The sequence below is a fragment of the Diadema antillarum genome, unplaced genomic scaffold, assembly GCF_040938485.1.
Source record: "Diadema antillarum isolate AM-2024a unplaced genomic scaffold, OU_Dant_1.0 seq00001189_RagTag, whole genome shotgun sequence".
Lineage (NCBI taxonomy): Eukaryota > Metazoa > Echinodermata > Echinoidea > Diadematoida > Diadematidae > Diadema > Diadema antillarum.
In genome coordinates, this window is record NW_027271987.1 from 881,351 (window position 1) to 906,956 (window position 25,606).

Consider the following 25,606-nt stretch of genomic DNA (forward strand, 5'->3'; position numbering starts at 1 on the left):
AAGGACTATATCCATATGTGTCTACATGTATATGGAAATATTCCAAAAGAAAATGATTTTCATCTTCCTAAGAATAGAATTCTTTTGATCGTTCATTAAAACAAGCACGAAGCTTATGCTTCTTGAAAGGTATTGGTAATGTGTTTCATGGTAGTTAAATGTGTTCTGGTATAGTAATTTCAAAAATGTATACTCGGATTATATTCTCTTCTTTAATTCATAATTTTAACAGTATACATGTAAACACCATGTATACATAATCCTATACTATGTAACATTATACACAGGGCTCATAATCAAGCACTTGTACGTAGTGTTTTCGTTAGCACTTTGCTTTCCCTTTTGAAACTGTTAAACTATATTTGTCTATATGTCCCGTGTATACTTGAGATAGGGGGTCTATATTACAAGCACTGCTTCTTAGTGGTCCCCTCCACATTTGTAATCATATGCAGAAATGTCACGATATGTTCTATGTTTACAATGTCCACAATGTGGAATTTGAATAAATGTCGTTTAATATATAATTATATATATACATATATATATATATATATATATATATATACATATATATAATATGTAACTATATATATATATATATATAATATAATTATATATATATGTATATATATATATATATAATGTAGTACGGTGATCTCACATTTGGAAGAATCGGTTCATCATTGCATTGATGAGAGAATGTGCGGGTGTGTGTGCATGTGTGAGGTGTGTTTGCAATAAATCATTTCAAAGATGCCACATAAATGTAATCATACAAAAGGAAATAAATGCATTGGAAAGACGTGTTTGAGTTTCAATTTTCTCAACCAAGCACCTATTAATGTTTCAGACTTTTACACAGGTATAAATTATATTTGTGTGAATGTCTATATATTTGTGTCTCTGATGTATATCTGCGTACGTTTTCTTAAATCAGATAGATATAAAAACAGATAGATCACAGACAAGATAGATGGACATATATATATATATATAATCAGAGATAAAAAAGGTCATGATTAGATACACAGATAGATATATTCTTCAAATTCATGAATTTATATATAGATATATTCTTTGTGGAGTGAAATATAGGCTCACTTCAATCAAAGCTTCCCTGTGCTCAACGTATAATGTTATAAATTAGATGCCTAGTCTATCCATTCCTTGGTTGGGAATAATAATGGCAATCATATGAATTCCTTACTCCACATATATAGTTAATGTATTCATGGATTTTTTCCTCACGAGAAGGCCGCTTGGAATGAAAGCCGTATTGTAAATGAAACAGATCAGTTGAAACTGCATAGAAATCGAATGCATGCGTCGTCAACTTAACGACCCTTAAATCCAGGGAACGAATAATTCACCAACTTGGCGTTCCATGGTCACCTACATCAAGCAGTTGGTCATGTGACTTGAATGCCACTTGCAAAGTATACTTAGACCTACTTATTTAATGTTTGACTATGCTCTAACATAGTACAATAAATGAAGACGATACTGCCTTTTAAGTCACTATACTTACTTATTTGTGTTCTGAATAGAGATAGGAGTTGTACGTGATATTGAAACCAAGAGTGTAATTTGAACGTCAATGATATAAAATGTCTTGTTAGAAGAGATAACTACTGATGAGGTTTTCGATTACTATACCTACACCGATATTTCAACATTCGTCGGCCTCATGCCAAAAGGGCACTAATAGTGTACGAAGTCTATGGTGTTAAGGCCCTTTTGGCATAAGGCCGGCGATTGTCACTTTCTTCTTTCTTTTTTTTTCGCTTTCATAACATATTTCACTTTTGATTCACATTTGCTATCTGATTAACATTTAAAATACCAACCAACAGGCAACTGTAACATCCACGATATTATGCTCGTATACCCATTCGCTGTTTGTGTTTCGATCTGTCATTGTAATGCACGCAGTGCTAACAGCGCCACAGCCATACATAATACTATAACATGGAGCTATTTGGCTGCGCGTCACAGATCGATTCGTGAAACTCGATCACATCTCGCTGACACTCCACTCGGGAGGACTCGGCCAATTGATCTACAGCCACCCCGTCATGATCCAGATAGTCTCGTACCATACTGTCTAAGCCCATTTCTTCCTATATTCATCTATTTAAGGTCTAAAATTTCATTTCATTTCATTTCATTTCATTTCTTATGTTTCCAGACAAATTATACAGTGTTGTATTTGTAACATACATCCATGACAATGAAAAGTAACGCATAATTTGGAAATTCAGTATATAAAGACTATAATGATATCACATGACACAAAATGAACTTAAATCAGTCTAGAGTATACGTTACATTCGTAATGAATGATTAAGATTATGTATACAGCTGCACGGTGTGAACCTAAATAGGAGCAGATGCTTGTGGGAGTATATAGGTCCCCAGAAAGAAAGAAAAAATTCAAACACAACCAGTTACACTCACACACTAACACTGCACGCACGCAACATTTACCACATTCCCACTTCATCTCATAACTATTTGGTCTACTAATCAAATAATCTAAACCAATTTATTTCAACCCTCAGTGTGCCAGCACATTGATCACCTGTCCATTGGTGTGTATGTGAAATTCTATGCGTATATTTGACATGTGGTTCATGGTGTGCAATCGCTATTTTTGCCAAATGTTCATTAATGGTCTATACGGTTCGTCTAACTCAATGTGTTTGACATCCATTTTCGTATATAACAACAATGTGTTTGATATCCATTCGGGTTGCAACCACTGTAGTCTATCGTCATCTCGTCTATCACCTCTTCTTGAAATATCAGTTGGTATAATACCCGGCCACACCGGCCCCTTTCAATATTGCCAAGTGATTACAAGGTCTATAGTTTTAATTGGTTTGATTAGTTTAATGTCAATTTGGTCATTAGATACGCATTGTGACAGATTTGTCCATGCCCAAAGTATGGGCTGTATAGTAAGCGTATATAATCAAGGATTTTGGCCAAACAGTGTATTACATAGTATTTTTTTAAACAACATTAAATCAAGGGAATTTACTGTTCGAATATTCAATTCGTAAATCTGGTATTGTTACGCGTGCCTGCGAAAAGATTTTTGAAGAATATAAACTTTGTTATAGGAGGGTTTGTTTTGTTTTTGTTTTCTTGTACATAGTTGGCGAAATGATGCGTAGAGGACATGGACATTATATAGATTGGATGAATATTATAGACGACATACACAACGAAGACCCGAGGGGTGATATATCTAGACGAATCAGATGTAGACAGGTTTGTTGTAAGAGACCAACCTGATATGAGAACGATTGATACACAGACGAACTGATTTGTACGCGAAATGAGAAGTGAACATGCTGGGTATAAACAACTTTGGTACTGCCATATACATAGGAAGTGGGCAACCTAACAATGGACTACATGAATCGGCCTATAAAAAAAATGGTAATTTGTAGCCATTTATACAGAGGACCAACTAATCATTAAAACATAGAGGAAGCTATAAAGAACATAAGTATTAACAATTACAAACAGTATATCAACAATTTGGTTTCCTTTTTTTTAAGAGAGGACCGTATACTACAGGCGCTGCTTTTTAGCAGTCCCCTCCATTTCCATAACAACTTTGTTTCAGCAGTTACCATGAAGATATAGCATTTATTTGTATCTCTGTTAACAATTCCCTGTGTTTTTTGCATTGTTGTACTGATTTCATGTCATTATTTGTAGGCTATACCCAAACATTTTATTGTATCCTCAATTTGTTGAAGATTAAATAAAACAACTTGAAGTAGTCCTAATGGGTCTATAATGATAATCGTGGTAGGGCCTGATACTAGATATGAGCTATGTAAAGTGACAAACTGCAAGATGGCCAACTGGCTTTATACCACTGACAACACTCGGACAAAATGGCGTCTGAGTAAACATAGCGAGTGCTTCCCATCCAGAATTTGAATCTCGAGTCCTGACTCCGTTAAGCTATTGTTGCCACATTCAGATAAACATAATCATTCTATGCAAATCTAAAATGCGTTTGCAGCAAATGATTTGATCGCTAAATGTTAAATCAAGGTTCGATTACACTTATATTACACGCTGATATCGGGATCTCATTCAATTAGTATAATTTTGTCCCTGCGTGCCCAAAAAGGACGGTTGCCTCGCAGTGCAGGCTATAATGAGGTGGCAGAATAAATACATATCTGATGGTACTCTAATAAGTTTTAACTACGGAAATTTATTACATTCATCGACAAAGGTATTAGCCTTTTTATCGCTATCCATCTATGCCGCTGCAGAGGCATTTGCGTCTCTCTTCCATGAATCATCTCGCAAGGAAAATCAGCGCAGCAATTATGAGAGCACATTTGAGAAAAAGAGTGAATGTATCCCTTTAATCCCTTTAATATGAACAGCACATGGCCACGCAGAGTCACAGACAGTGAATGTCTAGGGTTACATCGATACAACACGAAGTAGGCCTGCAGTTAGTGACAGTAAGTTTTGTAATCGTATAGCCTCTCTTATAATTGTGTAGAGCCTTATGCAGGAAGTATAGAAGTACAAATACAAGTAGTGCAATAAACTTATAACCTATAACCTACCACAGCCAGGAATTCAATGTCAATCTCTACTAGACGTCCACGGTTTCTGCTCCTCGATTCTTTCCTCGACTTAAATTACAGTGGTCGTTTTTCATTATGTCCACGCATTTAGTTCAGTAGTAGCCCTATACAAATAATACACATCAGAGAGGGTATTAGTAAGAATAACCCACACAAGTTACCTTTGGAACGGTCTGTATATAACACGCCCAATGTGATGAAGCCGAAGGCGTTTGGACTGTTTCGAAGATACCGAGTGTGGGTGATTGTCCTTATGCCCGAACAAAATGTGTATTATTTGTTTTATAAAATGATGAAGAAAATCCTTGTCGTCGAAAGAATGCCAAATGTTGGCGTTTTAAATTCCGCGGCAGCCATTTTCGCGAGTAAATAAGACGACAAAATCTCGCCCCGTCACCATGGCGACGCGAAAGTGCTAATGACCGGTCAAAGGGGCGAAATTATACGCGATAGACAAAATAAATGCCTGGTCACGTTTACGCTAGCTACCAATCTTGATTAGGATCTACTTCATAATTTCATACGAGGTCATATAATCACGTGTACAAGTTCATACTTTGACAAATTATCTGGATTGTATGTTAAGATGCTTTTCACTTCGTTATCCATAGCATTATATACTGCTCTTTTCGTGCTATGGAACCAAGTGACAGTCCTGCTCTTCTCATCTTAGAAGTGAAAGTTTTTCACGCCTATGGTCCTACCAAGCCATTCAATTTAATTTAGTTCACCCTATTTCTTTTTTCATATACAACATAAGAAGAGTAGAAAGGATCTTGAATATACACATTGGTTGACTGTCAGATAAAAATTAGCCCCATATGAGGCATATATACATAGATTCAAACCAAACTTGATACATTATGTATATTCTAACAACAGAAAATGAGGGTTCCAATAAAAAGCATTGCTTGTTTAGGCCTATATACCGTGGAGAACGACTTACGCAAGTGGCCCAAAAACTTTTATTTTCTTAATTATACCACAGTTAAGACAAGACAGCACACGGAATCCAGTCACAAAGCCTGCACTTAATGGCAGAGATGGACCCGTAAACCCACGCATGAAGGGCCTCTAAAAAATCAAACAAGATCACCCACATCATTGATCTTCTACATCTCGACATTAAGTTACATGCAAGCGTTTGTCATTCTGTCGGAGCGGACATTTTCTTTACCAAGCGAAGTAATCGAGACGTGAGGTTTCTTTGGGTGACAAAACACTGAGGGCAGCGAAAGTGCACTTTCCGCTGTTGAAATGATTGCGTTGAAGCTTTCACACAGATCTGGATATTAAAGGAAACCAAAAACCCAAGAGAAGTGTGGATTGAGTGAAAGCAGCAACATGAGTTGAACACATCTGTGAAAGTTTGAGGAAAATCGGACATTCGATGCAAAAGTTATGGATTTTGAAAGTTTTGGTGTGGGAACCACTGGATAAGGAGAGACTACTTGAGTTTATGGCATCGTAAGTGGACAACAACACAAAGAAAATATAAAGAAAATTCAACATGCTTTCACTTTTCTAGCGTACTAACGAAATAGCACTTGGCTATAACCGCTTTTAGAAAGCAAGGGGAATAATAATTACTACCCTTAACATATATCAGTATCAAGCTGATGGAATGTGTAATTTTAATGAAAAATCAATTTTTGTGGAATTCTCTTTATATTTTCTTTATATTGTTGTCCACATATGACGTCATGAACTCTCGTAGTCTCCTTATCCAGTCGTTACAGCACCAAAACTTTAAAGATTAATAACCCTTGCATCGATTATCCGATTTTCCTCAAACTTTTACTAATGTGTTCCACTAATGTTGCTGCTTTCACTCAATCCACATTGCTCTTCGGGTTTCGGTTTCCTTTAAAGTGAAGGGTGGTGTGAGTGCAATCATAATTCACGTGAATATACACGATCTCATTGTGATTGTTCGTGTGCGTTCTCACATGTCATATGGTCATGATGTGTGTCGGTCTGAACGCACACTCCTTTCTCAATTATGACAAACTCCACTCCTATCCTTGCATGACTCGACGGGGATTGAGGCAAAAAAATCACACCAAGAAACAATTTGATATTTTCATGAAAATCTCGGAAAAACAAGGAAATTACAGAAATTGTTGATTTGTTCATGCGATCGCAATAAGCACCATCGGTCACAATTAAGATTATAATTCATGAACAAGAAGTGATGATACCGTAGATCCTAATTGCACTCTAACAATAACCTCCCAATTTCCAATTGTACTGCATGCACATGATAAATGATAGGCCTATATAAATCAATAAAATCACCTAATATCATCATGTGATATTTTATCATTGGTGCTTTTGTTCAATGGGAGAATTATCACTTGCACAGTCATCAACATAATGAAAGTTATACGACATTCTAATTAATCATCAGCAAAATTGATCAGTCACTATAAGCATTGGCACATGCAGTGAAACACAATGAGAGTAAAGAGCTCTTTCATGTTTCCATAACACGCCACTGCGCAATATTGATAAAGAACATGCGATGTCAACTACGTTAATTGGAAGTTGTTGTTTTGTTCTCACGGTCTATAACAGTGTAAAATAGCGATATTGGATGTTGTGCCAAATTCTGTTTTTACGAACACTCTTCTGGTTTATAATTATGTAATTAATACCTTTGCTTCTGCCTCACTTCCTGTTAATGACTCATTTAAACAGATGTTTCCCTGTACTCTCGAATTCCGCCTGAGCTTATTTTTTTCCCTCTCCATCCTATATACAGCCAACATTAATGGCAAACTTTCACGTTAACAATATTCCGTAATACATGAGAGAGAACACAGTCCCTAAATGCCGTGTGCATGGATGGTAAATTGAGTTGATATCATTTCAGATCTTAATAATAATGTATAGTATTTATATATAGACCTACAGATATTTTTTCTTTCCTTTTCCTGTCTGACAGGCCGGTGATTTGATTTGAGTATACTCAGGATACCATTAATGGAATTAAGGTGTGATGAACACGACTGATATTGCGTTAAAGCTCGCATCATGTAGAATCCCAGCTGTTCTTTCCTGGTGGATTTATTTTCCCCGACTACACGGACACAGATCCAGAAAATGTGCTGCTGTCGCCATTCCCGTACATAAGACGAGTGATTTCTCATTATTCCTGTAATACGTAAAATGTCACACGAATACCAGTATACGCTTCATCATTTCATATTCGGCTGGAAAGAGAATCAGTGTGTCGATGTTGAATGTAGCGTCAAAGGAGATAATAATAATCAAAATTAATCACATTAAACCTAAGAATCACGAATATTTTGCAAAATATGTCACATCATTATATTTTGAAACATACGTCACATTATCAGTCTTATTTGGATAAGAATCACGAGCTTTATAAGTTGAATCATGGACCTACTACACATAACATGCACTATGAATCATCACCATTATCACCGCCGCCACCTGATTATGTGCATCTTAATGAGCACATTCTGGGGGGTGTTTCATCAACGAGTTCGTCGGAGGTTTTCACCGACAAATTTGCTATCAGCCAATCAGACGCAAGGATTTCAGTAGCTTTTAACAGTTGTCAGTGCAAATCACCGACAAAAAGTTTCATGAAACGGTCCTCAGATGTTTGGACAATGGCGATTGTGTATTCGTGCATTGTGACTGACAGAAGAACCGTTTCCCTCATTGCCTTTCCAGACTCAACTATATAACTACCGTTGAATAAACGCCAATGACGGGGGGGGGGGGGGGGGCAGCAAACCTCAAAGCATGGCAATTTTTATGTCACAAAATTGATAATTACTGTACTGAAGTGGACACTAAGCTTGTGGACACGCATCTAACGTGGAAATCCAGTCCCAGAATAGGTTAGTCTGATAAAAGAGAGTAAAATGTTACAAATTCAATTGTAAAAATATGACTTAAATCGGGTGAAAAATAAGGAAGTTATGAAGTTTGAAGTTTTGCTTATTTTTGCAAAACAGTTCTTGTACAGTGGATATGAATATGCAAATGAGTGAGCTGACCATGTCATAACCTCGCAATTTTCCATTGACAGTGTACAAAAAAATTACGAAAATTCAATATTTCTGTCATTGAACACCTTGAAGTCTAAAACATGACGTTATTCCTGAATGGTTGAATAACTTCAGAATAGTGATCAGTTAGATATATCAGGATTTGAGCCTCGGGCATAAATGCGTTTGAATGAAAAACTGGAAATTCCAAAATTTTATGTACAAACTATCTGGCAAGTTGTGAGGGTATGACATGCTCACTTTGTCATTTGCATATTCATATTGACCGTTCAAGAACTGTTTCCTGAGAAAAAAAAAATGCGAAACTTCAGAATGTAATAACTTCCTTATTTTTCACCCTATTTTGATCGAAGTTTTACCGTTGAACTCGAAATATTTTACTCTTTCTTATCAGACTAACTTTGGACTGGATTGGATATTTGGACTGGATTTCCCCTTTGATGGTGAGACATACATAAACTATATCATCCACAATTACTGTCCGTGTTTTCCCTGAAACAATGTGCGCAAAATGGAAAAAAAAATGAAAAAATGGGGAAAAAATCAAGTGAAAACATTCACTCTTGAAGGAGTGAACACAAAAAAGAGTGATTTTAGTGTGAACTTGGAGTGAATTTTGAGTGAAAATGAACCGTTTTGGAGTGACCTCAGGGATCACTCCAAAATCTTCGAGTGATACACTCCAAAATGAGTGAAAATGAACATTTTCACTCAAAATTCACTCCAATTTCACTCTAAATTCACTCTTTTTTTTATTCACTCCTTCGAGAGTGAATATTTTCACTCGATTTTTTTCTTTAGAGTAACAAAGCGCAATCGACCTGCCAAAATATTTGCTTTCTCTTGGAAAGTACGTGTATTTCGCAAATGAAATTGTTTGAGCGATGATTTTTTTTTTTTGTCGACTGGAAAGGTCCCTGAAATAATTACGCTACATCAGCTCATTGAAATTCTGTTTTGTGCTGTCCAGGACTATCCCGTTATACTGTACTCCAGGGTTGTTGTCATGTAAAACCAGACTTTAAGAGCCCAGCTGTTTGCGCCCTTAAATTCTATCACTGTGTTTATGTATATTTTTCCTTCTTTAAAGATAGCTGGGACGAGGAAACAGCTGGTATTTCACATTCTCACTGCACTGCAACTGGTTGTTCGATGTCTTTTTTAATGGATTTGCAGGTGCATGTGTTCCCTTCTTAATACACGCAATGTACACATTTCTAATACTGTCTGAACGGTATCATTGTTATTATAACTATATTAAGTCATATTGTATTGCCAGAACGACAATGGTTCATCCGCCTATATACAGCATGTGGCTTTTCCGATCCCTAACCTGCACTAGAGAAGAATTTGCTATATAACTGTATATTTGTACTTTTTTATTTTTTTTTTGTTTTTCTCTTATGTTCCGGTCATTGTTGTACCCGTGCTCCCCTTCTCAATCTTAAACTCGTTTTTAACCGGGACCTACGCTCAACAAGCTCGCTTTTTAAGTAGGTCCCTTCATATTTCTTTAGCATTCATTCACAGATTCCAAACTGAACAGATCGACCACTATTATGTTTTACATATTTGCAATATTCTATGTATGTCATGTATTTCATTTAATTTTGTTATATTTGATGTAATTTTTCATCGAGAAATATGAAAATAAATTGAAATTGAAATTGAAATTGAAATTTCGCAATGTAAATTACATTTAACTGTTCATGCATTTCTCTTGATTTGATCTTCTGCGCATGTAGTTTTTAGATTTCTGTTAACTGTTTTTATCCAGGTTGGCTGTCGGCGGAAATACTGAGATCAAAGCAGGAAAGCTCGTGTAAAATGTAATTGTAACGCCTTTGACGGAAACAGGTGCATGAATTAATTAACGAGCGATGAACGTCCTGTGTAGTAGGTTCATGGTTGAATCAAGGAGGTTTTTGGAAAGCAAGGGGAATAATTACTACCCTTAACATATATCAGTATTAAACTGATGGAATGTGTAATTTTAATGAAAAATTAATTTTTGTGGAATTCTCTTTATATTTTCTTGGTTGAATCAAACCACTTCATATGGCAGTCGTCTATTTTTTTAGTATGACTGTATAGGATCTCAACACAGGTTATGTGCGATTTAATCTAGACCTCTGTTTTAATTAGTGTTCATTTTGAAAGGATTCGATCTGTGTATGCACTCACACACCATATTGGTCAAACATAATACACTTATTATATGTTATCGACTGTGAAAATGACAACATGCTGTTAATGGCTTTAAGTGGTATCGACCTCAGGATTCGGCAGAAGAGGTCGTATCGTATGTATGACCGATTTTACGCGCGCTCTTGTGTCGGATATATGGATGTACAGCGTTGTATTCACCTATCTCTCTGTATGGGAATATTCATGAGATACCAGCCAGCCACAGAAACACATTTTGCCATCACCTTTGTGGGTGACACCTAGTCTCTTTATTATAACCCTACGTCGCATACACTATCTGCAGGGTTTGCGATGACTTTCCCCCATGATTATGGCATTCACAGAAGGCAATAAATGCCAATGTCTTTCACAGGCCTGTTTCCATCAACGTACACTGTATACATAGTTGTACTCTGTTTTTCTAACGTGGATGAAAAAGCAGTATTTCATCGTCCCTGAATTTTCCCATCTAGATTATGCTACTCAAAATTGTAGCTTAAAAAAGAAAATCGGTTATAATAACGAGTATACTGCATATAATAACAAGAGATAATATTATGAACTCTTGGCCCCAGTTTTCGATCAGTTAAAAGTCAACTCATGTTTACGTTCCACGGTCATGTTCAGAAATATAGGGACAGCCTTTAATGCTAATAGGCTTGGTCTATCAATTTTTTACAACAATCGTGACGGTATAGACATGGTGATCCGTTACATATACAATATGAATTAGTAGAGATATGATACCATCATACAAAAGATCCCAAGTGAAATATCGTATCTAACATAGCTCCGCCTATATTCTGACTCTGTATAATGTAGCACTGCAGAAACTGATATGAATCAGGGTTTCCCCTGTTTTATTCCTTAGCTGATTAAGTTTCAGCAATACAGTTGTACTCACATTCTTTTCCCTTCCAGTACCCATCCCCCTTCTAACTCTACAAAACATTGAACTCCCTCACCACCCCCATTCAAGCATTAATACATCAAGTGCCAAAAACCATCTTTTGTGGTGTTGTTTTGTTGTTGTTATTGTTTTGCGTTGCCGTTCCTTTTATCATTATAGATTTATACTCTACATCGTCAGTGTTTCGAGAATTAGAGCCCTTTGTTGTTCACATCATTAATTTTGTATTTGGTTTGGTTGCAGAATATCCGAAGGCCGCTTGATTGCTGTATTCATAATTGATTATCTTATTGGCAACACATTTTATTTGATCAAAATTCATGCTTCTATCTCAAATTGGCGATTTTTAGAGCATGTTTCTTTCCGAAGTTTTTTTTTTTTCAGATCCGGTGACTTTGACCAGTTTTATCTCATCTTTCTCCAATAGAAGATTATACAGTGAAATTGAGAGGAGCCAATGAAGTGAAGGCAAGATGATAATTCTGCAGCAGGATTATAGGATTAATGATCAAAATTTTGACAGTCCTTTAAAGGACAAGTTCACCTTCCGAATTGAGAGAATGCAGCAATATTAGCAGATCTATCACATCAGTGAAAGTTTGAGGAAACTCAGACAATCTGTTCATTTTTTCAGTGCCGCCATCGCTGGATGAGAAGACTACTAAAGCTTGTGATGTCACATTATTGTGTAGAACGATATAAGGACAATATAAAGAACATTCAACGTGTTTTCACTTTCTCGCATAATAAAAGAGAACTTGCATCTTTACAAAGGAAGGGGGAATCATATTACCCTTAACATACGTTGGTAACAAGTCGAGGGAAAGTGTACTTCTTTTGAAAAAAAAAACACACGAAATTTTATGAAATTCACTGAACATTTGCCTTATATCGGTCCACACTATGCTGAGTAGTAGTCTTCTCATCCAGCAGTGACCTCGCAGAAACTTTAAAGATTCACAACATTTACACGGACTGTCTGATTTTCCTCAAACTTTCACTGGTGTGTTTTTCTAATATTGCTTCATTCACTCAATCCACATGCGTGTTATACAATAAGGTGAATTTGTCCTTTTATTTTCTCAAGACTTGTTCAATGGTGAAATTGGAAATCCCTCTACTCCAGAAGAATTTGACATAATATCACTTGATTCAGTTTGAATATCTCTGTACATAGTTTGGCACGGTTGATTTGGGTCCAATCTAACTATATACTCATTAGAATCATCTAAACCGAATGCTGTTTTGAAATCGAACGCACAAGATTCTTTAGGTTTGTCTACGGCATCGCAGTAGACGATTGCAGATTTGCAGGGCTATTTTGCTATTATCAATTCATGATCGAAAACTGTCACACTGTGGTGGCGAATGGGTCACGATCAATTTGCAATCAAAATGAGATGTCCTAGAAATCGAAATGGAGCTCCCTGGCAGATGTTTGTGTGAGGAGTAATATTTCAATGCATGTAGAACGTGACATTTAAAGAGCTTCATTCCTCAGGGCGCGGCAATCTTGCACCAGGGTAAACATTTTAGCGAAGTCTCGTCTGAATATTGATGGGGGAAAACTCGGCTGGGCGCGTGGAGCATGCGACAAGGAGCATCGGAGCACCGAAGTAAAAACAAATGCCACTATAGGTGGTATTTCGTGACGGCGATGTATAGCGAACGGTATTCCCATCAGTGAAGAGCCAAATATGGCATGAATTCATTTCATATTCTCATTATTGTCTCTGTATCTATAGGCGTGGTGTGCAGAGTCGAAATGAGCTCAATAATTTAATCACTGTGGTTACAGCATCGGTGTGAGTTCAGTAAACAGAAGGCCTGCAATAGGTCTCGACCTAATATGTACCCATGGATTTTAACTCGTCCATAACCATTGGCAATGTGCGCCACATAAGATTGCAATGGCGTGTTTAGCGCTGGTCCCGAAAGTGTTAATTGCATTAAGACACCATCGCTTTTTGACTCAAAGGCGGCATGTACCGAGTGATCACATGATTCAGAGATTATAACCAGCATGACCAGGGTACTGAGTATTCTGTTTTGTGTGAAGTTCCGGTCAGGAATCCATCATAACAGGATAAGATGCCAGGATGTCCGATCATTAGACAACTGAAGCTTATGTCCAGGAAAATAAGAAGTGACACCGATCTACTCACTAAGGGGGTGGGTATGATAGCAAAGGGGTATAAATACGATGTGTAGTATATAGTTGTAAGTCGGCGGAAGTGAGGTATGGGAGCACTAATAACAACGTATAGGAAGTATAAACAATCGCTAGGGGCATTCGGTGAAAAGAATTATACGTTCAGCTCATGTAGGCCTTCTTGCTTTGGTCTCACTCATAGACTTCTTGAGTGAAAACGCAAGCATTCATATCAAAGCAAATGAGATCCGTGAAATAACAGAAGCGACGTTTGCATGTACTCCATAATACCTATAGTGATCAGTGGTGATAAAATAAAGCTTGACTTTATCGACCAATGACGCATTCTCCCTTGTTCTTACCCCCCACCCCCCCCCCCCCCCGAATCAATAAAAACGAAATAGGCAAAGACACAAACATAATAAAGTCATCGTACAACTGCTGTAATAGCCATTATGTTTACCTTCATGTTTTGTCGTCGCACCATAGAATTTGACTTTGACTTTTTTGTTTGACTAAAGTAAAATTATGTTAGTTCACAATAAGCGCTGGTGATACAGGTGCAGCATATAAGAATATTCGTCATTTCAAGATGACTCAAATGTATCATTTCACTTTGATACACAGTTCTTCCACGAATCTCAGCAATAAATACAGTATATTATGCTGAATAGCAAATGCTAAAACATCCCTGCATAGGCCCGGCATACCATGATGAAAAACTTTTGAGCCATTTGGCTTTTGCATAATGGCATATATGATTCATGCAGCACTCCAATATACCTTCGGAGAAAATGCAAAGCATAGTATTTCATAGATTGTATGTCCATTCCCTTAACTGAATATTACACACTAAATTTACACAATAGTATAAGATAGGGTCATGCACTCTGAAAACAACAACAGATTATCTTCGTTCTACAAAACCTGAAACAGCACGTATGGAGGATAGAGGACCGGCCGGTGCGCGAAAAATCGGTTGATGTGAAACTCCTACCTTTTTCTGCTGAATTCGACTCCATTGTGAGCGTATTGTGATAGCTCTGACCGAAATTCTCTCAGATTTATAAATCCAAAGACGCGTGTTTCAAGTTCAGCGATGCGTCTGTCTCGAGTCCCGAGCAGAAGTCATTGTGTGTGGTTCTGTCTGGCTCTGTGGCAGCAGTACAAGCGCACGGTCTTTTCCTATCTTTGAAGTCGTCTGGTGTCGGGATATGACTCAACCCTGGTGACCGCAACGCCGGTATGTACGATGTGAACGTAACATTATCCTTCGTATACTCAAAGTACTCTGCGCATGACTATTGTGTCCCCGCGCCGCCAGGAAGGGGGAGGGAAAAAGGAGGGGAGAGGGGATATGGGGAAATGGGAGAAGGGGAGGGGTCTTTAAATAGGGGAGAATGAGGGAAGGGGGAGGGGGAGAGCGGTGTGGGTATAGAGGGGGAGAGAGGGCGGGGAGAGCCTTGTGGATAGGGGGGGGGGGTCACCATGAGGGGGAGGGGCCCGTGGTGGTGGATAAGAGGGGGAGAGCGATCGAGAGCTATGGGGGGGGGAGAAATGGAAGGAGGGAATGATTGGGAAGGAAGGAAGGAACACAAATGAATGGGGAGAGGGAGAATGTTGTACACTATGTGTGTGTATGGGGGGGGGGGGTCTTGAAAATAGGGTGCGGCGAAGAAAGGGAAGGGACAGTCCACACCTGAACAAGGGAGGTGCGAAATTTTTTCCCATTTTCCCTGGCTGATCAGTGGTTGGTTAAACCATGGACCTAAGTCCATAGTTAAACTATCAAGGAGGTGTGATGCCTCCTTGGTTAAACGTTACAAAGACAATAACGGCCAGTACTAAATAAGATTGGGGGGGGGGGGGTGTTGTTGTATCTGTCATGGCAATCGCTACAGGAAATCTAACAGTTCTCTATAAAACGTGTTCAGCGAGTTTTACGTGAGTAAACATCCAATCACGTATTTATAGTATTATGGGACACACATTTTTACTTTCGTCTTTTTGGCATATGTCATTGTAGAATTTATATGTTCTACAGTTGAGCGTTGTTCGTGTTGTGTGTTTTTTTTTACCTCGAAATTGAAAGAACGGAAAAGGGCTATTATTAGTCGGCATTCAGGACAACTATACGTGTTCACCTTGATATGTTTAATATTTCCGTCTGTTGCAAATCTAAACTCGGCTGGGATGAGTGGCCAATAATTTTAACTGAGCAGTAACACTCGAGTTGAGATTGTCATATGAACCGCGACTCAAAACTGCAAACGTTCATTGTTCATATTTCACGGTGTAATACGGAGAGTGAACATTAGTGGTTTCTGTACTAAAAGTGGTATATTCTCTCCTTCCGCTATAGTCATTGTTCAATGTAATGACAATCATATACTACATACAGCGAAGTTCAAACCAGGTTATTAATGGTACGAGTACAGGGAATCCAAGGCCAACCAGATGATTCGTTTAGTCAGTGAGTCATTCACTCCTCTGCAGAACAGTGGGTTTGAATAAGAATGACGGTCTCTATGAACGTCAAGGTAAGGTCGACACATAATAGAATAGAGGTAAATCCCTCCGGTGCTTGGCGCGGATCGGATATCTCTCGATGATCGAAGACGCGTATGAATATGATAGCTCGATACGGTCTTTGTATAACAGCTGCATGTTGGGGATTTCTGGTATACCAGCCAAACCGAGTGTATGGCCAGTTTTTTTCTGCTTCCTCGAGGACCAGTTGTTCATCATCTTTATTATGGCTACCTCTCATAATTATTTCACGAAGGGGGATCTGCGGAGCTGATCTGCAATGAATGAACACTCATGTTGAAAGCCCAGTATGTCATGTGTGTGTCTACCACAATACAAAGACGCCAGGGGTGTATTCAGACTTTTCTGAATGTGTGCGTGATTCAAAATATGTATCACGACATTGTATACATGCGTCTATCTATACACTACATCATTATCTTCAAATGTGTTACGAAATAGACAATTGAATGAGGAAGTTGGGCAGAGGTTGTTAATGTATTATGTAGTATTATAGGCATACGTGTGATATATTCTTAAACCTAAATCAGTCATATAGCAATGTGCTGGTGGCTTTTATCATTGAAGTGACATCGGTCCTCTCATCCACGACCCACTGCACTTTCTCCTTTCAGCAACTAAACTGATTCTTCATGCATGCTATTTAGTCAGCTTTAACACAATGTTTTTTTTTCTGTATGCGTATGATTAATTTCATTCTTGATGCTGTTTCTTTCGCTTTCGTTCGTGTACTGCTGATTAAAATCAAAACACTGCAATGTTCTTTAAGGGCACTTGAAGTCCATGCAGTACTTCAGTAAAATTAAAGAGTGATAAATGTGTGTGAGTGTGTGTGTGATTTTTTTGAAATGTAACGACATAGAAGTATGGTGACCGCTGTCAAGAACACAATGCGAAATAATAATACGTGTGTGTGTGTGTGTGTGTGTGTGCGCGCGAATATTAGACAGTAAGAAGGAATGAGTGCATGTATACTGGGAGAGATATATAGGGAGAGAGGGAGAGAGGGAGAGAGATCTCAAAGAGAAGGCATATAAGAAGAAAAAAGGTAGTAACTATACTGCTGGAAGGCTTGCGGTTGACGAAAAAAATATCAGTGCTCCGGATTTTTGTAGACACTCACAAACAACAGACCTGCTCCTATCAGCAATCAACACACAGCAAAAGTTGAACATGGTGAGATATCTCGAGGTATACTAGTAACATGCAGTTACTTTTATTTGTGTAATATTGTTTGAACACATCTTCATTCCATTGTATCTCACTGATTTCTCAAAAGACTTTGTGACAAAAATCCCTGACCGTGGCCGCTAGGTAAGTGAGTTTTTTATCACGGAAAACATCAGTTGGGGATGTGCCTTTTAAACGGGTTTACAAGAAATATCTTGTCGTGGCCAAACCTAATGTATGTAAGTTTCGTCTTCTAAAGTCAATACAGTGTTAGTACATTGTACATAATTTGTGTTTACACGTACAACCGACGAATGACTGCTGGTACAGAAACAGAAAAGACATTGATTTGATCTTTAAAGGCATAATTTACCATTTGCAGATGAAACAAAAAAACTGCATTAGTGCTTCAAAACAGTTATAAAATGTGAGTTAGGGATAGAAACATCCAATGTAAAAATTTGAACCAGTATAATCGATGTTAAGTATTGTTAAATATACAAAATGTGAACAATAGTTATAATAAAAATGTTTACAGGCTAAACCGTCTACAGTTATGGTTTAATGATAAAAATAGTGATATCTCCTTATATTTTAGGCTTTATTGCAAAAATATTATACGGTAGGATGTTTTGTGATACAACTGACCTACACATATGCATCAAAAGTGATATCTTGAACTCATTTTTTAAATCACTGCTCCCAAAGGCAAACAGGACCTTTGATAACGCATTTACTATTCCGCAAAACAAAACAATAAAAAAACCTCATTTATCATCCATTGATGAGATACCGTTTCCAGCTCTTGTTTGTCTGTTAGTTTGTTATTTTCTCATACTCATCACTCCTCAGTGAAGGCCGCTGATACATGAAGTATTTGCATGTATAATTCAGCCCCAGTTTCACTCTGCTTTGAAAAGGGGAAAAATTGGGCTTATTCACTCGGCAGTCTCTCATCATATCGTTATCTCATAAATTGCATATCACTGAGAAGGCCATGAACTATGCCAGCGGTACATAGACCAAGGTCTACGCCACAAACACGGAAGGTATCTAATTTCCGATGGAAAATGTAGTGAGTCTCAATAAAGGTTTGTTTATCCAAGGGAATATCAAAATATTTAAAAAGTCGTCGGCATAGCATGATGGGTAGCTATATAATGCGGTGCTAATTTTGTTTGGTTTAATGAAGCGTAATTCACTACAATATATTTTGGTATTAAGGTCTATATATTTAGTACAGTGAAGCCCTTAATGTACAGTACACAATAATATGAGGGCATGAGTAAACTGGTTTAGGGCTATCAGGCCTACCGGGACGACACCAATGTATCAAAATCTGTATTCGGATATTCACTCATCTACAACCATTAAGTCATCATGAGATACTTTACCTGGATGACTGAGAACACTCACAGAAACATTTAGTCATGCAATTATATCATTCTGTGAAAGATGGACCCGGCTTTAGAGGCATTAAAAGGTCAATCAGGAGGTCAATCAGGAGGTCCAGTTTTACACTGTCGTAGGAATGAATACTAACTTGACTACCAAATGGCCTTGAAGAATAACGTTAAGATGATGGAAGAGCTATCTAAGTTTTATAAGCATAATGAGAAGTTTGGTGGCAGATTAAAATATCTTTCGTTTGCAATATATCAGTCGTACCTTTGTTCTCCATGCCGTCCTTACTGGCCGCCAACCACCACTCCTTCTCTCACCGCCAAAACACCTGTCTGCAAGAGGCTCACCAACCAGAAAGGCTTCAAAGGCAGGGTGAAATGCTCTCCTCCTTTTCTCGGTGTTTCCTTGATTCAGATAAGGTCAGAATCCTTGTCCTTTCCAGACATATTCATCACGTCTGCACTGATGGTACAGGATGCCCGGTGGGTTTTAGGCAAGGCCTGCAGAGCAATTCGTCCTTGCATTCATTTTTTCTGCAACATTGGCGGAGCCGATTGGGTGGCTTTCACTTGAACGCTGCAGGAGTAGACCTGAGATTTTTTGGCGTACATCCTCACTACACTAAACTGCAATGTACATAACACGGTGGATGGATGGCGTACAAGGAGCGAGGATGGAGCAACGTGAATTTTTCATTGATCAGCGGCCGGCGGCTTGCGGCAGAAGACATGCACAGTGTGTGTGTGTGTGTGTGCCCTGGTGTGTGGGTCTGTAACGCTGACTTCATGGATGCAGCGTGTGTGTATTATGTGGATGCTGTGTGTATGATGTGTGTGGGAGAAATGCTTTGTATGCAGTCTCGTCTCGGGGAGAGGGAGTGCAAATATCATTGCAGGCCTAAACAAGCTGTTTCATTTACCCCGTATTTGTTTTAAATTCTCTTTTGCATTTGGCTTGATATCCTAAAGATGTGTCTTCTGCGTTTTCACGACGATTTCATTAAGCGGAATACATTTTTAAATTCAATGATAAGCGATTTTATACTGTATCTTTTTAGCTGATAATCTAATCGGGTGAAGGAACCCATTTAGAATGGGAAATGATGTTCCCGTGTCGTTTTGCTAACCCAGTTAAGCAGCTGCCCCTATACGCCACCAACGCAGGTAAATGTCTGTTACAGACGCCGTAATAGGCATTTTCATTATATCGTTAGTGTCTTTAAAGGGTTGTACGTAACAACCTGAAAAGTGGCTTAATATTCTGCATGCTACTGAAAATTGAGATGTTCAATGCAAAGTTAATCCTTAATAACAAAAATGAATTATTTCTCTACTAAATATTTTGTCTGTTGATGACTTACAAATGTGTACATTATGATGATAATCTAAGAAAGTACATTTGAAGACAGTTAGGTGTAAGAAGTATACCGTAAAAATGATTTAGATTGTGAATACATAATGAATGTAACTGTGCAACAGATATAGGCCTAATATCAGCCTTGCAGAAGTATGTATATATAAATATATGAATATATATATATGTATATATATATGTATATAATTATATTATATTACATTATACACTCCGCAAAAAAAGTAAGTTCCCCCTAGCATTTTTGGATATATCTCAAAAAATATTTCACCGATTTTCATAATTCAAACGGGAATGGATAGGGAATTTCATTACTCATAACATGAGTGGCATATCATTGCCACCAGATATCATTATTGGTGTAAAAAAGCGCATTTTATGTCAAAATGCATGGGAAAAAAAGTTGCACTTCAGGCTATATGAAGCATATTGTATACATTTCTATGTAAGTTAGCAAATGACCTTTTTAAATTGTGCAATTCTCAGGAATTTCTTCAGGTACAATGTGCTTCCCTATTAAGCAGATGTTATGCATACTTTTTAAACAATAGCCTTTTCAATATGAAAAGTTGGTAGAAGCCATGTGATTTGTACTCCCAATCTGGGTTGATCACATTAATGTGCCTATGGCCATTTTGCATCATGCGCTCAAGTTGTAGATTAGTTTGTTGAGGGAAATGGCACCGAACGTATGGAGTGGCCTGCAAGATCTCCTGACTGTAATCCAGAAGAGAATCTTTGGGATATCATTAAGCGGAAAGCGAGCAAGAAGGTGAAAGAAGACACTTCACTGCAAGAATTTCAGCGCATCTTGCAGAGAGCATGGGCCAACATTGAGCAGCGCCAAGTACAAACTTTAGTTATGAGTATGAGGAAGAGATGCCGGCTGGTCATTGAAGCGGATGGTGGACATCAATTATCAAATACTTCACTGTATGCTCATGAAAAGAAAGAGATAGAAAATATGCAATAAACCATGCTTAAATGTTCAGAATTATGAGTGATTGTTTGATTATTTGTGTAAAAGTCGTTGCAAATCACTAAAGTGCAACTTTTGTTTCCATGCATTTTGACATAAAATGCATTTTTTCACACCAATAATGATATCTGGTGGCAATGATGTGCCACTCATGTTATGAGCAATAAAATTCCTTATCCATTTCCATTTGAATTATGAAAATCGGTAAAATACTTTTTGAGATACATCCAAAAATGCTAGGGGGGAACTTACTTTTTTTGTTGAGTGTATAATTTCTATGTGCAATCTTACTTTATTACAAGTTTTCAAAATTTGAGTGATTTCCTAATATCTAAAAATACATAATTTACAGGCACATTTTAGAAATAATTATGATAAAGCATATATTATTGGTATTTAGCTTTTCCCTTACATTATACGTTTACACTCAAAACTGATACATGTACATGTATTACCCTCACATTCTTAGCGAATAGTTTCATTTCCCATATTTCGAAAATCCCTATGTGCATACATGGCACCTCTGTAAGGAAGCAGAGGAACGCATTTTCTCGTTCCTTGCTTCACATCTTTGACTTTTTCGTCTTTCATCTGCTCACTAAATAATGATAACAAATGATATAAAAAAAGTCTATATGGCACTTATAACCAAAATGAAAACTAAGAGAGCGAAGAAATTATATTCTCCGTTCCCAAGATGAATGCAAAAAACAAACAAACAAACAAACAAACATGTTCTTGATAGGTCAAAAACAAAATACCTTATTATTGCAATAGTATGTTTTTCTGAATAAATGTGAAAGAAGTGAAATATGTACTAATTAAAACGTGTTGTAAAAGAGTGATATACAATAATGGAGTGCAATGTATTTTGAGATTAACATTGCTTTGCTCTTTGTGTTTTACGGTTCTTTCATTTAAAATATCTTTGAGACTTTCGAAGCGGATTAATGTACAGAAGTGCAAAAGACTTATCATTATTAAAATAAACAAACATATGAAGAACGTTTATACTAAACTAGAAAGTCGCTATGGTGACTGGTATGCCTCCGTCATAATGCATGGTTCTCCAATAGGTCTAGAGTACGTCTTGACAAAGTGAGATGACAGTTTTCAATGCAATTCAATTATTTATTTTTCCATCAATAACAGGAAATACATAATACAAGGTGATACATTTACCAATTCAACTTTTAAGCAATTTTGATCATGAAAAAAATATATGTACGGATGGTATTATATCTACTTTGTTCTTGAACATGTCCAACTAAAAGGAGATAGGCACAACTTCGTCCACTCATACATACATAATATGACAAGTTTCATTTGGACGCCTCTAACGGTTCTTAAGCAACACTGTCAACAAAATTGATTATGGACGGACGGACGGACAACCTGAAAACATTATGCCTCCGGTCACACTTCTTGGCGGAGGCATAAAAAAAAAACTAGAAATGTCGCTACGGCGACTGGTGTATGCCTCCGCAATAATGCATGGTTCTCCTAATAGGTCTATAGTACAATGTCTTGACAATGCGTGATGACAGTTTCACACAATTGGCAAAACATTAAAATGACAGGTTTGACACAAATGTGCTGAATGTTCACTTTCCTAGAACTAGGTTCAATTGGATGAATGATTAAAACGTCAGAGTGCAGGTATTTGGGGGAACTGATGAGTTTTACTTGACTTTTGACCCTTTTATAAATTTATGCATTGAGTAATTTTCAAGGTATTGAGAAAAAGTAAAATTTCAGTATCAAATGATAAAATAGTATTATCTAAACCTGGCCTTTGACCTTTGACCTCACAGTTCCAAAGAGAATCACTGTTAGGTAGAACATGCATAAATATGTAAGTTTCATGATAATACCTTGAGTTACTCTTGAAATATGGAGGAGGAAGTGCAATTTAGCACTTTCACTTGACCTTTGACCTTTTGACCTTTGACCTTTTGGCAAGAAACTTCCCACAGAATATATATTGGGTTATACATGCATACATCAAGTAAAAAAAAAAATCCTTCAGGCATTGCATAAATATAAGGAAAGTAGTGATATTTTGAGGAGTTAACCTTGACCTTTGACCCCCCTGACCTTTGACCCATGACCCCCAAATTCCCTAGATAATCACTGCCCATCGGTACATGCATATATACTAAGTTCCATGAAGATACCTTGAACCATTTGCGAGATATGGAGAAAAACATGAAATTTCAACCTTTTTTCACAAAATAACCTGTGACCTTTGACCTTTGACCCCGTGACCCTAAAATCCAAACAAAGTATCATTCCCCGAGGATATACCCTCATAATAAGTTTGATGCCAAACCACCTCACGGTTCTTGAGATATCGACAAAAACAAAACGGGACGGACGTACGGACGGACGACCCGAAAACATAATGCCTCCGGCCACTTCGTTGGCGGAGGCATAAAAACAACTCTCAAACTTATGTTTCTGAGACAATTCCGTATTTCTTTTTTTAATTGGGGAGGCATTTATATAAATATATGAAAAAATATATATATATATTTCGGCACACAAATTTTCAAGCGATTCACTCTTTCTAAAGTGTTCTTGAAGCGAGAGAACACCAACTATATATATATATATATATATATATATATATATATATATATATATATATATATACAGGGCTCGACACTAACGGTGGCCCGGTGGCCCGGGGCCACCAAAAACGCACGTCGGGCCACCAAAATTTCAGAAATGAAGAATTTGGTGGCCTGATCGGGCCACCAAAAAAGGTCGGATGTTTGCCTTTGGGCCACCAAAAATAAAAGTTAGTGTGGAGCCCTGATATATATATATAATTATATACATGTATATACATACATATTATACATAACATATATCTATATCACATGTATGAATATATATATATATATACATACATATATATATATATATATATATATATATATATATATATATATATACTCAACCAAAAAAGTAAGTTCCCCCCTGGCATTTTTGGATATATCTCAAAAAGTATTTTACCGATTTTCATAATTCAAATGGGAATGGATCGGGAATTTTATTACTCATAATACGAATGGCATATCATAGCTACCAGATATCATTATTGGTGTGAAAAAATGCATTTTATGTCAAAATGCATCGGGAAAAAAAAGTTGCACTTGAGGTTATATGAAGCATATTGCATACATTTCCTATGCAAGTTAAGCAGATGACCTTTTTAAATTGTTATGTAATTCTCGGGAATTTCTTCAGGTACAATGTGCTTCCCTATTAAACAGATGTTATGCATACTTTTACACAATAGGCCTTTTCGATATGAAAATGTTGGTCGAAGCCATGTGCTTTTCGCAGAGAGCATAGGCCAACACTGAGCAGCGCCAAGTACAAACTTAAGTTAACAGTATGAGGAAGAGATGCCGGCTGGTCATTGAAGCGGATGGAGGACATATCATTTATCAAATACTTCACTGTATGCTCATGAAAAGAAAGAGATAGAGAAATATACAATAAACCATGCTTAAAAGTTCAGAATCATGAGAGATTGTTTGATTATTTGTGTAAAAGTCAATGCAAATCACTAAAGTGCAACTTTTTTTCCCATGCATTTTGACATAAAATTCATTTTTTCACACCAATAATGATAACTGGCAGCAATGATATGCCATTCATGTTATGAGTAATAAAATTCCCTCTCCATTCCCGTTTGAATTATGAAAATCGGTAAAATACTTTTTGAGATATATCCAAAAATGATAAGGGGGAACTTACTTTTTTGGTTGAGTGTATATATAATATATATATATATATATATATATATATATATATATGTATATATAATGTATATAATTATGTAATTTTTTTTGTGTGTGAATCGGGTCAGCACAGTACTGTTTTCAGCAGTGTCTCCAAGATTTTTATTTTGCCTATCCATATGATCATAGAACTTTCCTGCTTCCCTTTTCTGCATATGTATGTATATATATATACATATGTATATATATATATATATATTCCCGTTTGAATTATGAAAATCGGTAAAATACTTTTTTAGATATATCAAAAAATGCTAAGGGGGAACTTACTTTTTTGGTTGAGTGTATATATACATATATATATATATATATATATATATATATATATATATACATATATAATGTATATATGTAAAATATGTGTTTGTGTGTGTGTGTTGGTGGTTTT

At 37.0% G+C, this 25,606-nt stretch overlaps 1 protein-coding gene across 2 annotated transcripts in view; it reads right to left on the reverse strand.

The window, feature by feature from the left end:
- LOC139744568 (uncharacterized) overlaps positions 1 to 19,441 on the reverse strand; it is a 28,370-nt gene extending 8,929 nt beyond the window's left edge. The window contains exon 1 of one of the 2 annotated variants that reach the window (XM_071655001.1): positions 19,318 to 19,441. In XM_071655001.1, coding sequence (XP_071511102.1) covers positions 19,318 to 19,330 — 13 coding nt within the window. In that variant the 5' untranslated portion in view covers positions 19,331 to 19,441. Of the gene's footprint in view, positions 1 to 14,926; positions 15,120 to 19,317 lie in introns of those variants that run through there. The other variant, XM_071655000.1, reaches the window with a different exon arrangement.
- Between the last annotated feature and the right edge of the window lie 6,165 nt (positions 19,442 to 25,606).